This window comes from Mesoplodon bidens, assembly GCF_964165515.1.
Source record: "Mesoplodon bidens genome assembly, chromosome: 14".
Classification (NCBI taxonomy): domain Eukaryota; kingdom Metazoa; phylum Chordata; class Mammalia; order Artiodactyla; family Ziphiidae; genus Mesoplodon; species Mesoplodon bidens.
In genome coordinates this window covers 16,218,426-16,233,513 of record NC_138170.1, presented here as the reverse complement: position 1 = coordinate 16,233,513, position 15,088 = coordinate 16,218,426, and the positions used below count along the sequence as shown (strand labels likewise).

The following is a 15,088-nucleotide window of genomic DNA, read 5'->3' as shown; positions in this document are numbered from 1 at the left end:
GTCTTGGGGGAAAGGGAAGGCTTCCTGGGAGGTGGCATCTAGCTGAATCTTGAAGAATGTTAGCTAGCCAAAGAGGACGGTGGGGTGGGGCTGGGGAGTGAGTTGCCAGAGGCAACAGCATGTGCCATTTGGTGGCTGGCAGGGAACGGTTCAGGACGGCATGGCTTGGCTTGAGGGCCAGAGGCTAGAATGTGGCTCTGGTGGCAAGCAGGCATGAGATGAGGAGGGTCTTGGGTGTGCCTCCAACCAGACTGTGAACTCCTTGAGGGTTAAGACCACATTTTCAATTCTGTGTCTTCTAAACTGCTGACCACCTAAGGGCTCCGTACAGCATCAGTGTTTGATAGAAAAGTCTCTCTTCACTAGTGACTGCGTCGTGATGGCTGCCACGAGACGTGTGAACAAGTCTCTCTCAAGAGTGACGTGAACGAGAAAGGTGTTTTCTACAGTTTGTGTTAGTCCCACTGGAGCAGAAAGATCTGACAGGCTCCATTCCCTCTTGTTTCCAGGACAAGCTCTGGATTCTCTTTAAAGAGTGCCTAACGTGGTTTTTTATTCGGACACTGATTTGGTTACTTAGGCATTGTCTTGAGCCTCCCATGCTGTTGCCTTTCTATCCTCTGCTGTGTGATGCCAGCTCTGGGAGTGAGCTGGCTGCAGTTGCTGGGCTTCCTGGAACTGGCGTTCTGTTAATATCTGCCCATAGGAGGCAATGGTTGGAGATTAGAAGGCAGAGGAAGGAGAGAAGCTTCCTGCTTCTGGAAGTTGTTGGCAAGAGCTGCAAAAGCAGTGGGGGTGGGGTGATGCCTGTCTCCAGATGCCCAGGCTAAGGCAGCATCTTTTCAGGGTTCCAGACCAATAGCAACAGTTCTCCAATAGCGCATCAGCAGATGCAAGCTCCAGGTGTCCACCCAGGGGCACTAGCAGTCTCTGATCCTTGGGTATCCATCCTGCGTCCTCTTTGCTCTTCACGCCCCTTCTTTCTTCATTCAGCCCTTCCAACACCTTTGCAAGCAATCTGCTGTATAATATTCCCTCCATCCAGAATACCTAGGATAGTTTCCTTCCTTCCCTTCCCTCCCTCCCCTTTTTCTTTCCTCCATCCCCCTTTTTCTCCCTTTCTTCCTTTCTCTTCCTTCCTTCCTCCCTCCCTTCCTTCCTTCCTTCCTTTCTCTCTCTCTCTCTCCCTTCCTTCCTCTCTCTTTCCTTCCTTCCTTCCTTTCTTTCTTTCCTCCCTTCTTCCCTCCCCCCTCTCTCTTTCTCTCTCTCTTTCTCTCTCTCTTTCTCCCTTTCTTTCTTTCTTTCTTTCCTCCCTTCTTCCCTCCCCCCCCTCTTTCTCTCTCTCTCTCTCTCTTTCTCCCTTTCTTTCTTTCTTTCTTTCTTTCTTTCCTTCCTTCCTTCCGGTCCATGGCTGATATAGACACATACTTGTAGAGTTGTGTTCAGTTGCTATTAAAAAGGGTACAGAAACACTAGGTCTATGAAAAAGATGACAGAGATTATGTTGTCCTGATACCCAGAAGTCCAATGGCCTGATATTTGGCAATCATGGTCCTGGGTATATTATTTGAGTAAAGGTTTTTATCCTGTTTGAAATGTATTGATGGAGTAGCATAGTTGAGCTGCTCAAATTGGTTTCATGCATGGATGGAGTTCAGATGCAGGGCTGTTGATCCAGCATCTTTTCCAAGTACCAAATTCACAGAGGAAGAAAAAGAAAAGAAAAAAGTGGCCAAGGCTCTGAAATTCTCCAGCACAAAATTCTCTTCCATCATGCCTTTGGAGTATACATCAAATAGAATAAAACCAGTGAGTCAGCTTTAACGGTGTGGCTAAGGCACTTAGTAGGGAAGAGTGATCCCTCCAGGCCTCCTAAACTTCCTGCCACGTGGCATTGCCGAGGGCGCCTGTTCCCAGTAAGATGGTTGGATTCTCTTTTGTTTTGGGGTTTTCTTGAAAAGTTTTTGCAGTGTCTTATAGACATATATATACACCACTGGCCACAACACTTCAGTATGGTAAGGGCTTATAATTCCATAATCATGTAGCCACACAGCCTGGCTTTTGTCTGAATAACCTGGTAGGTACACCTACCCCGACAGTGTGAATGTGAACGAGTAAGAAAGGCATCTTTCAAGGGTTCTTTCACAAAGAGATGAGTGAAGGTGTGGGGAGAAAGTGTAAAAATGAAAAATTAAAATAACTTAGCTCTCTGCTATCCTTCATCTGTATAAACTTTAATATTCACCTAGAGCTGAATATTAAAGGTGGTGGTTGGTTCTATTTGAATTCTCCCATTAATTTCTTGGACCTCATGTGCCCTGTCTGATTACACAACAGAAATACTGTGTGACTGTGTCTGAAACACTCTGTGGTTAACAAAGAGCTAATACGCTCTTACTGCCCACCCTGGTCCTAGTTCCCCTCTAACTTCTAGACTAAAGGGATAGAACACACCATTTATCAAGTAAAATGGGAGGGCTCCTACCACCTCTACATGAGCCATTAAAGAAAAAAAAACAGGAATGTGATGTGATGTGATTCCTCTTGAAGCCTTTACAATTGAAAAAAAGATCCCATTTGAGCCAGTAGCCAAGAAACCAGAATCACGACATTTAACAGCACTCATAAATGATGCAAGTTTGATGGTTCGTGCATGGAGGGGATGGGAGCAGAAAAGAACTAAAGATCATGTGTTTGATTTCTTAGAAGTTGATTGCTGCAGGCGCGGCCCCCACCAACAACTACTCCCCATCAAAGTGATAAAAGGAAAAGATTAGCTTCCTGTGTGTACTCTGTTTTTAGGTCAGATGTCACCTCCAGGAAGCCTTCTCCGCCCTGAGAATCTGATTGAGGGTCCATCCTATCTTCTGTCCTGGTTGCTTGAGTTTATGGTGCTGTCTGCGATCTCCTTCCTTACCCACCTCTCCCACTAGTCGGTGAGCACCCCTGGGTAGGCACCAGCTGCCTCTGCACATCTTAGGCACTCCAGAAACATCTGTGGAAAGAACAGCCACCACATCACAGTTTTGTTGGAGACGGAACATAGAATGGTGAAGTTACAGGCAGAACTTCTAGCCTAAGTCCCTCCCCAGTTTCCACTGACTGTGTGAACTTAAAGGCCAGGACAAGGCAAAAAGAGAAGATGCAGAATAACGGAGCTAGAGAATCATCGTGGAAAAGATAAAAAAAGAGAAAAAGAACTAGACTGGACTCAGTGGGGTTAGGAACCCCTTTAATTGTTTATTAAACAAGTTCCACAGACCTAGTCGGCAAATCCAGGATCGTGTGCTCTGCAGAGTGAGGGTGAATGATCAATCCATTCTAACCCATACCTTGGCATATATCGCATGCCGTTCTGACTTCTTAGGACAACGAACTGAAATCCAGGCTTTCCAGAGCTAAAACGTGATTGGTTTGTGACAAGTTTCACTGTATCACCAGATTTCTTCCAAAACCTGTCCTTCTGCTGCCAGGTGGAGTAGCAACAAACGATCAAGAAGGCCCCCTAAGGAAGGCAGTTCTGTTTTTCCTGCTTTTTGTCTTCTGCTGTGGGTTCGCCACTAACCTTCTTCCAGGGGGAATTCCGCCATCTATCCTGAATAAGCCCATTGAGTCTGTAGTTGAAGCTTGTCCTTTGCAGCTTTCCTTTCTCTCTGACATATGCCTCTGCTTATAGAATATTTGTGAATGCTTTCGTGTCCTTCCCTCACTGAGAGAGAAAAAATAGAGAAAGTGGAGAGAAATGCATCTTTTTAATATTCATCCACTTAACAACATTTTGTCAATTGCTGAAGGTGTAAGCAGAGAGGTACAGGAATGGTGGAGGGGCTCTGGAGTCAAACTGACCTGGGTTTGAATTGTGGTTCCATCATTTACTAGTGCCTACATTACTATTTGTATCAGTGTGTATGGTACTACTGTTTGTACTATTAACCTTTCAGGGCCTCCAGTTTCTTCCTCTGTAGAATGCAAATAGGAGCTACCTGGGCTATTTGGTTTTTTGTCCAGTCTTGTGGATGGGGCCTTGTCAAACGGTAGTGCTTTCTTCATCTGCAAGGAAATTGCTTGCCTGTCATTGAGCATTGTAGAGCAAGGCCTAGGGCTTTCCATTCCCAAGAGATATTTCAGGCAAGGTGTATCAAACAGTGTATCAAAGGTTTTATCCGAAAGTGGTTTCAGCCTTTATTACTTACATCTGGTCATGAAATTGTTGCCAGTTTGCTACTAGGAAATGTCTTTGTCATAGATTACAGGAAATCTGGCCCTCAGGCCAGTTACTAACCCAAGTCACAGTACATACAAGATACAAAGAAAAACTGGGGCAGACAACTCGGTCTTTCTATAGATGATTATCTATTTGGTTCTGAAGTTAACCTCCAACTTTTTGAAAGGGTGATAGATTAGGACATGTGACTCAGGAGAAAGGGGCAGGACAGCGTGGTGTAGTGGAAAAAATCAGAGGCTTTAGCACCCAAACGATCTGCATTTAAATCCTAATTTATATTATCTTCTTCCCAGTCGCTTAAGCAAGTCCTTCTCCCCAAGTCCTGGTCTCCTCGTCGGTAAACTGGGGATAACGATGCCTATCGCTGGGGATGTCGCGAGAGCCAGAGACATCTGTGAGGTGCCTGGACGCGCAGGGCCTCGGAAGCTCTTGCTGGATTAGGTCGGGAGCCGCCCCGGGACCTGTCACCGGGAATGCCTCCCTGGCAGGATGGCGGGGACGGGACCCCAGCTGGGGGTAGGGGCTGGGGCCGGGGCACCCCGGGTGGTCGGGTCGCGCCCCAGGCGGAGGCTGGGGGCTCCCCGGGGCCTTTTGTTGGCAGCCTGAGCGGCCTCCACGCACACGCCCGGGAGGATTAAAGCCAGATGTGGCGGCCGGGGGACACCGAGCGCTCAGAGGCCGGGACAGGAGACCCAGACGCCGCGCCAGACCCCGCGGTGACGGTAAATGAAGCGGGGGGAGATCTCACGAGAATGATACAGGCTGCGAGACGGCGCCCCTAAATGACAGCCGGGCTGGCCTCTGGCGGGCGGCTCGGCCGCGCGGGGGCGCCCGGTGGACGGCGCGCAGCACCGGCGGCCAATGGCTGGCGGGGTCGCGGGCGGGGCCGGGCGCGGGGGCCGCAGCGCTCCAGCGGCGGGGCGGAGCCGCGCGGGGAGGCGGGGCGCCCGGCAGCAGCGGCGGCGGCCACAGCAGCCTCCGCGGCGGCCGCGGCAGGACTGGCAGCGCCGGCGGCGGTTGACGGGCTCGCGGCGGCGACGGCGGCGACGGCGACGGCGACGGCTGCGCGCGGGCAGCTTCGAGGTGGTGTGCAAGGCGGCTGCGCGGAGGGCGCGGGATTGAGGGGCGGCCCTGGGTCGCGGGAGATCCACCTGCTGGTAACGGAGCAGCCTGCGCCGCGGCCCGGCCTGGAGCTCTTGCGCCTCCGGCTGCTGCGGGGCCGGCTCGGGGCGCGGGCGGGCCGGGCCTCGGGGCGGGGCGCGGGCCGGGCCGCCTTGGGTTCGCCGTCAGCCCCGCTCCGCCGCCGCCGCAGCCCCGGGGTGCTGCGCGCTCTCGGGGTGGCCGGCCGGCGCCTGGCGCGTTCTCGGCGCTCCTAGGCGCGGCGGGGCTTGTCGACTTTGGGGCAAAGTGGAGGAAAGTGGGGGTTTGGGGATGCAGAGGGGGAGAGAGAGTTGCCTGCAGGACCTGCTGCCCCAGGGCGCACGCCTATCCCGCAGTCGGCGGCGTCCCGGGGCCGCGGGGCAGGTGCGGCGGGAGCGAGGCGGCCCGGGCGCAGGGGCTGGGGCTGCTGCCGGGTCGGCGAGGCGTACACAGTCCTGGCGAATTTTCCTACAAAGTCAAGACCCGTCGGTCCTCTGTGCAAGCGCACCCCCATCCCCAGGCCTCAGTTCCGCCTTAACGAGGAAGCTGCAAGTGGGACCCTCGGGTTGGGGCGAGGTGATTCCACTGAGTGTACCCGGTGACAGCGCGAAGGCGTGTTTTATGAGCTGGCAGTCAGACCACTCGCGCGCCCGCTTTTTATTTCTCTCAGCGTGTGTTTCTCTGGAGCCCGTTCATTGCTTACAATCCGAATTGCGAAATATAAGCAGGCGCAGTGCATGTTTTCAGTGCTTTCCATATATTTTGCTGTTGTGCTTTTGCTGTCGGACGACTTCTGATAAAATAGAATGACAACGTCGTTCGTTCGAATTTAGAACCTAAATTTAGAAGTGAATAATACGCGTTTAGTGGTTTATGTTTCTTTTTCTGAATGTTTTTAAAAAAAAGTTCTATTAACAGGTTATCCTAACAAAGGTTTCTTTAGCCCACACGTGTAAATCTGAAAACGCACAGGACGACGAAATTATGTAAGCTGTATTGACGAAAAATAGAAATCCTTTTATAAACGTAAAACCAATGAATTTTAACATGATCGCGGTGTATAAAGTTGTAGGGCTTACATCACGGATTTCATGATGGTGCCTTTCCTTCAGGCATCTCTGTCCTGTCTGTGGGATGGTAATTAAGCCATATGTTAAGTGTTTTCGGCCATAGAACGTATTGACTGTTTCAGAGAACACTTTAAAATCTAACAAAGGTTATGTATCTAATAATAACATAAAGGACTGCAGCCCTTAAAGGACTGTTAATAAAACAGATTTTTCAGTGTGAGATCTAGAGTTGAAAGTTCCATACAGCTTTGTCAGGATGGAGAAGATAATCAGTAACTTAAGCCACTGCCCTTTTTGTTGTTAAGAATTCAGATGTGTTAAGTGATAGTCACAGAGAGTGTCGAGGTGTTAGATTGAAATTTTTACAAATGTGGGCAGTGATGAAAAATATGTGTTACTTCTTCTCTTGCTTTAGGTAGTCAGTCAATCCAAAGGGCTCTTGGCTGTCCAGCCTCACCTCTCCTGTTTTGAGAGCTTGGGGATCATTGGTTTTACTCTTGTTCTGTGCAGTTAAACTTCATTAATATGGAAACCCTAATTAAAAATGTATGATGACATTCTTCCTGAGTAAAATGTTCTTGTATTTCTCTTGCAGAATTTCAGGTCTTATTTGTTGGCAGAGTTCATTATAAGTATTTTCTTCAAACCAGAGATTAATTACTTCCTGGCTCCAATATTTAATATTCCTTATGTTTTTCCCATTACCAATACTATATCTATAGTCTACTTTGATTATAGTGTTCATTCACTTTTACTTGTCTCTCTACCCATTTATACTGAATTTTATGGGATTTATTTGTATTTAATAAAACTATGTTTCAAAATATCCTTTATTTTCTGACTCTCTGCTTCTCTACTTCCCCATGATTATTGACTGAATGTCTACTCTAATAACCTGTATACTTTTAGTTCTTTTACCAGGACAGAATCCTTCTTGAAGGTAGGGCTAAGGATATAGCAACAGAAAGTTATATGAATTTTTATATGATGCCACAACAGGATTAAAATTCCAAGTTACATAATTCACTGAGTTACCCCTTCTCTTTTTATAACCAGAATTCATTATCAAGTGCTTATTGATATAAGACAATATATTAGGCACTTTATGGAAATGAGTTGAAATTCTAAGATTTCACCATGAAGACTGTTGACATGGATATGTTAGAAGGTGAATAACTTTGGTTTTAGAAAATTATCATAACTTGAACGTGAGAATATCTTTGGAGTTCTTTGCGGAGAGTAAGGGGAGGGGAGTTCAGTGCTTCTAGAATATTATACCACAGAGCTGCTGGCCAAGGAGGATTAACAGGCTGCCTGGGTGTGAGTGTGGGGGGGAGGGCCTAGCCCAGGGTACAGGAAGTGAGAAATTCGTTTCAAGTTTTAAGTTGAAACTTTGAAATTTCCTGTGAATTTTGCAGTTTATTCCGTAATAGATCCATACTGGTTGTAGAGTATAATTATTTTTTTTTTAATTCACACTTGATCTGTTGGGTAAAGGTAACACCCTGGGATGATTCTCTAGTGTAACCTGAGACTTGGAATATCCCTGGCGCTTCTAGGGGCCCCGGTGCAGGTGGCCTAGTTTGAGAGGCAAAGGGTGGGAGATGAGGACTTGGACTTTGGAGTCATGCAAATTAGGGTTCTGTCTCTGGGTTCATTTTTTTTGTGTGTAAAATAGGGTCAGCAATGCCTGCCTCACGGGAGTTGAAGATTGAAGATTTAGAACGTGTGAGGGACACATAGAAAACCCTCAATGAGTTGTAGTGTCTGTCATTCTTACTGTTAATCCTGTGCCCTAGCGATATCTTTTTTCACTAGTGGAGGTTTCTAGCAACATCACTTTTACAAACCAGCTGAGATGGTAGTTTCTGAATTGCCTACAAATGGCCGCTTTAATCAGCTGCCCTCTTCGCCATAGGGAATTGTCCCTTGGGCTTCCCAGGCCTTTTTGGAGGTGCATTAACTCACCCCACTGGAGTGTCACTTAGTGGATTGTCAAGTGCATCTCATGGTCCCCCTGTGGCCACCAGGTATCAATGCACATCTTGTCGTGCCTGATATGCCCTGAGGGAATGAGACTGGCTATGCACAGAGCCGCCTGAACCAGTGACTGGCTGCAGGTTTTTGATTTGGTTTTATTTTTTAATACAGTTAACATTTATTGAGAACCTATTAGGGGCTAGGTGACTATGCTTAAGTACTTCTCAGGACATGATTTCATTCTGTTTTCTGAACAGCTTTGCTAGATGGGAGGTGATCTCCAGATTTCCTGAGTTAAAGCAATGCTAAGTGATTAGTCCTGGGTCCTATGGTATCCTGGTTGGATCGCCGCATTTTCTAAATGCTGAAATAGTCCCAGCTTACACCCGGGGAGTAGGTTAATCGTTGGAAAAACGACATTTATTTTACGATGATGATCAATAGCAATCATAACTGTAACCTTTTTATTATTTATGAGAACAGGAGGATCCAGGACAGGGAGTTTTCTCATTTTATGGATGAACCACAAAGCCAAGATAAGTGACATGCCTGAAGTCACGCAAGCAGTGATGGAGCTGGATCTAGGACCTAGGGCTTTTGACCCTCGTAGGTTGTAGTCTGTCAGTTTTCTTTAAAAAATTTAAAACATTAACTATTATTGTGCAACAGGAGGATTGCAGAGAGTGAAGATTCTGTTACTCAGGAACCATTGTGTGATCATTAGAGTTCTCAGCTTGGAATCTGTGTCTTATTATTTAATGAGCCCCACCACTTCCCCCTTTAAGTAAGTAACCATAACTCTGTTTCCACAGGCAAAACAAAACCAATGAGGAGGGAGTATAGTTGGAAACTTTTTTCCCTGGAGAAGAACCATATCATTCTAGTGTATTAAATGTCATTTGGATATGGGGGTAATCTTTACAGATACAGTTTAGCCCAGGCAAAAATCTGTTTATAACAGTGACTGATAAATGAAGAAACTGATATTTTGCATCACTGAGCAAGTTTTTCTTTCTCCTTTCCCCCTGAATAGGAAGAAAGAAGCCTGCAACATCCACCTATGAAGACCGTGTAGACAGTCCTGAATAGTAATTGTGGATGGTGTGGCTGCCAGGCTGCTTCTGCCGAGCATCTGAAATGAACTGCTCCTATTGATTGTTTTGATTGGCCCAGAGCCAGGAGTACTGGATTCACCTGACTTGAGGATAAAAAGAAAACAGTCTTGGTCATCATCATAAACGTATGAACCAGTGTGATGTTGAAATGAGATGAGGCTCCGAAATGGAACTGTAGCCACTGTTTTAGCATTTATCACTTCGTTCCTTACTTTATCTTGGTATACTACGTGGCAAAATGGGAAAGGTAAGGAAAACATCTCCAAAAATGTCCATGGCATGTAGTAGGTTTTTTGCTTTGTCAACGGTGCGTAGCTGCTTGAGTTAAATGCCCCTACCATCTGCATGTTGCATGCTATCTGCTGGCGGCCTGCCAGTTTCTTTCTGACACAAAAATGAGGCAGTATTCTTGGATGGAGGAGACAGAATTTCTCATTTGAATGGGGTTTGTTTTGTTTTTGATTTCTTGTAATTGCACTTGGAGAAACATGCTCATCAGTGGTTTATATTATAAATGGCAGCCAAGTCGAGTAATAAAGACTTTTGTTTTGGCATTTTATTTTTTATTATTAAATATCATAAATGTTTAATAAGCTTCCTTGTACGGGATGTTGTATAAAACGCTTAAAAGGGCAGTCGGCGCCTTCATGAAATTTACATGCTGATTATACGAATGATTTGGTGCTGTGTAGTTAATGATTTAACCAGCATGTGCTGACAGATTGCTCTTTAGGCAAAAGTATTTTTGAAGTAAGTGAGGAGAAATTCTGATGTGAAAATTTTAAAAGTTTAAAAATTAATTTTGTTTAGACTATCAAACTGTGTTTCTAAGGAAGGTCGTCTGTTTAGTGATTGGAAGTATATTCAGGGCTAATGCATTTCTTTGCTTTGTTTGAAGAGAAAATATTTACAGTGAATTCCTACCCCTACTGTTTACCTGTTTCCTTTCCTTATATGAATCTAGGGAATATTGATGGCAAGAAGAATGGAGGTGAGTATTGTGTTTGGTTTGTTAGAGTCAAGGTAGACTAGTAGTTGTCACCTGGTTATTGGAAGGTGGTGTTACTGGCATTATTTTATTGACTTGTATGAAAGTAACTGAAAAGATGTGTTCACAACTTAATTTTTCTCTGGTGTGTGTATTGATATGTGTGTATCTGTGTGAGTATATGTGTATATATGAAATAAGTTGATATAAGTGGGAAAACATGTTCTGTGCTTTGAGCAAGTGTAGTATTGTTATTGTTTTTCTCTTTTTCTCTGAGTTGGACTCTAATTTCGGAAGGAACTGTTTGGGGAAAATGAGTGAAATACTTGCTGAAGACCTTCCTTCTTTGCAGACAAATATATACATTTTAGATTTCATTTTTTAATCGTACCAAAAGGAGAAGACTTACTTAAGAAGACCTTTGAGTAGTTAATCAAACTATTGCTTGTCCCTGACATGAACAGAACAGATGACTGGCCTTAAAAGTCTACTTAGGAAATAAGAGAATTGACCCTAAGAAGAGTATATGGATTTTTTTCTTATCAGGAAACTTATCTATTCAGAGAGTTATAGTAACAGAAACTTGACCCTTTTTACTGTGTCTTATTTAAAGGATTAAAACTTTTGGAATCTCCATTCCTTTTATCTTGTTTCATATGTAAAGCTATTATAAGCATTATTTTTTTGTGTGTTAAGTTGTCTTTAGAATCAAAATTAATTTCAGAAAATATAAAGATCCTTCCACCATGTAGTATTAGAGATACACACAAAAAGCCTCCTCTCTTTGATTATCACTCTTTGAACAGTCTGTAATCCTTCTGTGCATACTTTTCTGCTCAGTGTTTTGTCCGGACTCTTTCAGGTATCAACAGAGGTCTCCTGTTGTGCTTATGTAAAATCCCCTGTGCTTTAATGCCATCCTTTATGTAACCACTCTGACTGCTGAGCATTTGGATTCTTTCTAGATCATTCTGGCAGTCAGCCTGGATTTTCCAGAGCCAGCCTCATTTCAGATGTTTAATTCTTATCTACTCATAAACCACGTGCTCTGCTTTTTATATTGAAAGCATGGTTTCTGTAATCACCGATGTTTCTGGACTCATAATTTTTAGTTTTCATTCATTCATTGGTCCCTTTCATGTACCTGTCCTGTGCCTAGCACTGTGTTATATGCTGTGAATATGAAAAGGAAGAAGACACTTCACACCTTTGGGAAGCTCAAGGACTAGTAGGGGAAGATACAAGTAAAGAATGTGTTACCATCAGATAGGCTAAGATAGAAGCAGTAACAGAGTGCTGTGGTTGTGCTGTTAGAAGCATATTATATGTTATATATTGTCTCACTTAATCCTCATAATGACCTCGGGAGGTATTATTACCCCCTTTCTATACATGAGGAAACCAAGGCAGAGTGGTAGAGAAACCTGTCAAGATCATACATTAAGGGGAAGAGTGAAGTTTAAACCCAGTAAAGCTGGTTCAGAGATTATGCTCTTAGCTATTGGTCTACTGCCCAGAAGAGCAGAGACCAGGCAGAATAGGGGACAGTAGGCATGTCAGGTGGAGGAGGCTGCTGTGCATCCATGAACTTCTGCAAGGGTGCAGAGCCTTCGTGCTTTGGAATTATGAGATGCTCATTGTGATTGGCACGTAGGATTCCAGGACTGTCCCAGGGTTTAGCTGGTAATCCCAGTGCAGTTCCTGTCATATTTGTTATAGGTCTTCATTTACTACTTGGAAGAATACATGAGCTGGTCCACGGGATTGGCCTAAGTTGAGGAGGATGTCAGAAACCCAACCAGGAAAGCTGGAGTTCAGGCCAGGGTACAGGTTTCTGCAGGGTACACAGGATTCTCACATAAAAATTAGGCAGAATTCCAACTGTGTGGAAAGCACAGGTTGGGAAAGGTGTAAGCAGGTATGAGAGTGGGACAAGGGTAATTACATGTCTTACTTGTGTGCGGGGGGAGGGTTCTCCTAATGGACTTGCTATTTTGGTCAGGCACAATCCAGAAATTTCATTCCAACGTTTTTCCGAATATTTTTCTCTTTTTAGTACTATTTCCAAAATACATTTATATCCACTTAATATAATATTTTTCTTCCAGTGTCCACATTTCGGTCACAACTTGTCTACAGGAGGTCCTTTTAAAAAGGCTATTGTCTTTATCTCTTTAGAACTCTCCCTGACATCTTTGGAAGCAGCCTTGCTTTCTTAATTCTATTTCCATGCTTGCAGACATGTCCTGTTTTTTTTCCCCCCTGTCAGAAGATGTGGAATTAGTTATGCCTTAAGAATCCTAGTTCCTTTCAGTAGGAATGATATTAGAGACCAAAATTTTGGTGCCTGTGAGACTCCATGATGGACAAGCGTTGCTGTTGTTCTTAGGAAATGGTCATTGCTTGGTTTTTCCAATTTAACCCATCATGGTGCTGTACCCTACTTTCCTTTCTTTATGAGGTTTTATGGAGCACTAAGACCTTGTCCTGTGTTGATGAGCTCCAGCTCTCTAAAGAGGCATTCCAATATGATTGCAGTTCTGTAGGGCAACTGGGCAGCCTGGGACTTGTTACTTAAAGGAGAATGTGAAGTGGGATAGGAAAAGTTTGCCTACAGGTTTCTCTCTTTCTTCACATGGTGGCACATGGCCAGATGTTACTTGAATTTACCTCTTTGTTAGTACTGGCAGGCTTCAGTGTAGGGAAACTTCTGTTGGCACCTGGATTGCTATTTCAAAGTACTAAAAAAAATTTTTTTTTTAAATTTCTTCACAAATCCTGTGTATGAGTTATGGAAAAAGGAGATAAATGTTCCAGGAAATGTAATATTCCTAAACTGGATGTCTGGTGCCTTGCAGCCATGATAGAGTTTTCCCTGGTACCATGTTGTTCTTTCATTAAGTCAATGGAGGTTGTTTAAAAACCTGACCTTCAAGGTTTGTGTTGTGAAGTTTTTTTTTGTTGCCTCTCCTCATTTGAATTTAGCTCAAGTTGTCTCTTTTGTAACTCTGCAGCATTCCTCCGAATCTTTTATCTGTTCCTGTTTTTCCCCATTTCACTTTCAGTCAGTGGTAAGGTTCTATTAGTTTGCAAACAATTTTGCAGAGAGATAATAAGACTGATTAGACCTCTGTTATTACTGTATACTGCTGCTGTTTCAGGAGAAATACGCCTGTAGTTTCGAAGAAGATAAGCATAGGGTTGGTATTTGGGGATGGTAAAGAATACCATTTGATGGTCTCATTCAGTCCTCACAACAGCTCTAGGGAAATAGATGAGTATTAAATCCCTGTTTGAAGACACTAAGGCAATTAGTAAATTACTTCATCCCACTCTGTTACCTGACTGGAGAACGATAGAGTGCAGGGTCTAAGCCCAGGTGTGTCTGATGCCCAGGTGTGTCTGATTCCCTGGCTTGGACTATCTGAAGCAGACTGCCCACTGCAGTAGAAACAGGGTTTCCGAAGAGGGGCTTCTGGAAGTCCCATTTTGTTGGTCACCAAATGTGGCTTCTTCATATACTTTTTCTAAAACAGTATTTTCTTTGATAGTATTTAATCATGTTCTAGCCCTATTCATTTATTTTGCAATTTTTTTTAAGTATGAGGTTTCCTTTTTTTTTTTTTTTTTTTTTTTGCGGTACGCGGGCCTCCCTCTCACTGTTGTGGCCTCTCCCGTTGCGGAGCACAGGCTCCGACGCGCAGGCTCAGCGGCCGTGGCTCACAGGCTCAGCCGCTCCGCGGCATGTGGGACCTTCCCGGACCGGGGCACGAACCCGTGTCCCCTGCATCGGCAGGTGGACTCTCAACCACTGCGCCACCAGGGAAGCCCCTGAGGTTTCCATTTTTAAGAAATTTAGAGAAAAAAATCCAGTTCAATTTGGTTCTTTTTAGATTAAAAAGTCAGTTCACCCTGCCATTAGTTAAAGGATACTTAGGTCATGCAAATAATCTGTTGCAAAATTCCCTTTAAATTGAAGTGTCTGTGTTATTGGTTGCTGGTATTTCTGGAAGAAATGTGTGTTGACTTGAGTGATGATGGTGGGATTTTGTTTTGTCACAGAGTAACAACTGTTCAAGTGTCTTTCTAGCAACATGTTGCCATAGTTTAAGGTGGATATAACCTTTTCTTTTTCCCAGATATAATTACACAGAATCTTAAACTTTCAGAGTTTAGGTTTATTGCTCTGATGCAGGGGAGGACACATAAATCTAGAGGCTTTTGATTAAAATAAAGCACATAATCAATGACTGTATCAAATTTAGTGTTTCCTTTTATTATGGACCTAAAAAGCAGGCTATTTATTGTCAGTGTGCGAACTGAAAGAACCTTGACATTGAGTAAATCACAGAGGAGGATGTCATAGTCTTGACTTCCATATTTTGGTCTATAACAGAGTTGATTAAGGTGAACCTAAGGCAGCTGGCAAAAAAATTTATAGGTAGTTAGAAAATGTAGGTTTGCAGTGTGGAACTTAAGTTACTTTGGAACCGTTTTCAGTGAGTGAGTTATAATGAAGGTCAGGTGTATCATGGAATGTGTGAAATTTTTGACTTCTAACAGATGT

The 15,088-nt window shown here is 44.3% G+C and overlaps 1 protein-coding gene across 2 annotated transcripts in view; it reads left to right on the top strand.

Moving 5' to 3' along the window:
• The first annotated feature begins 5,247 nt into the window (after positions 1–5,247).
• MGAT4A (alpha-1,3-mannosyl-glycoprotein 4-beta-N-acetylglucosaminyltransferase A) overlaps positions 5,248–15,088 on the top strand; it is a 113,052-nt gene continuing 103,211 nt past the window's right edge. Inside the window, exons 1-3 of one of the 2 annotated variants that reach the window (XM_081254366.1) lie at positions 5,359–5,385; positions 9,088–9,202; positions 9,452–9,780. In XM_081254366.1, coding sequence (XP_081110492.1) covers positions 9,687–9,780 — 94 coding nt within the window. In that variant the 5' untranslated portion in view covers positions 5,359–5,385; positions 9,088–9,202; positions 9,452–9,686. Of the gene's footprint in view, positions 5,312–5,358; positions 5,386–9,087; positions 9,203–9,451; positions 9,781–15,088 lie in introns of those variants that run through there. The other variant, XM_081254365.1, reaches the window with a different exon arrangement.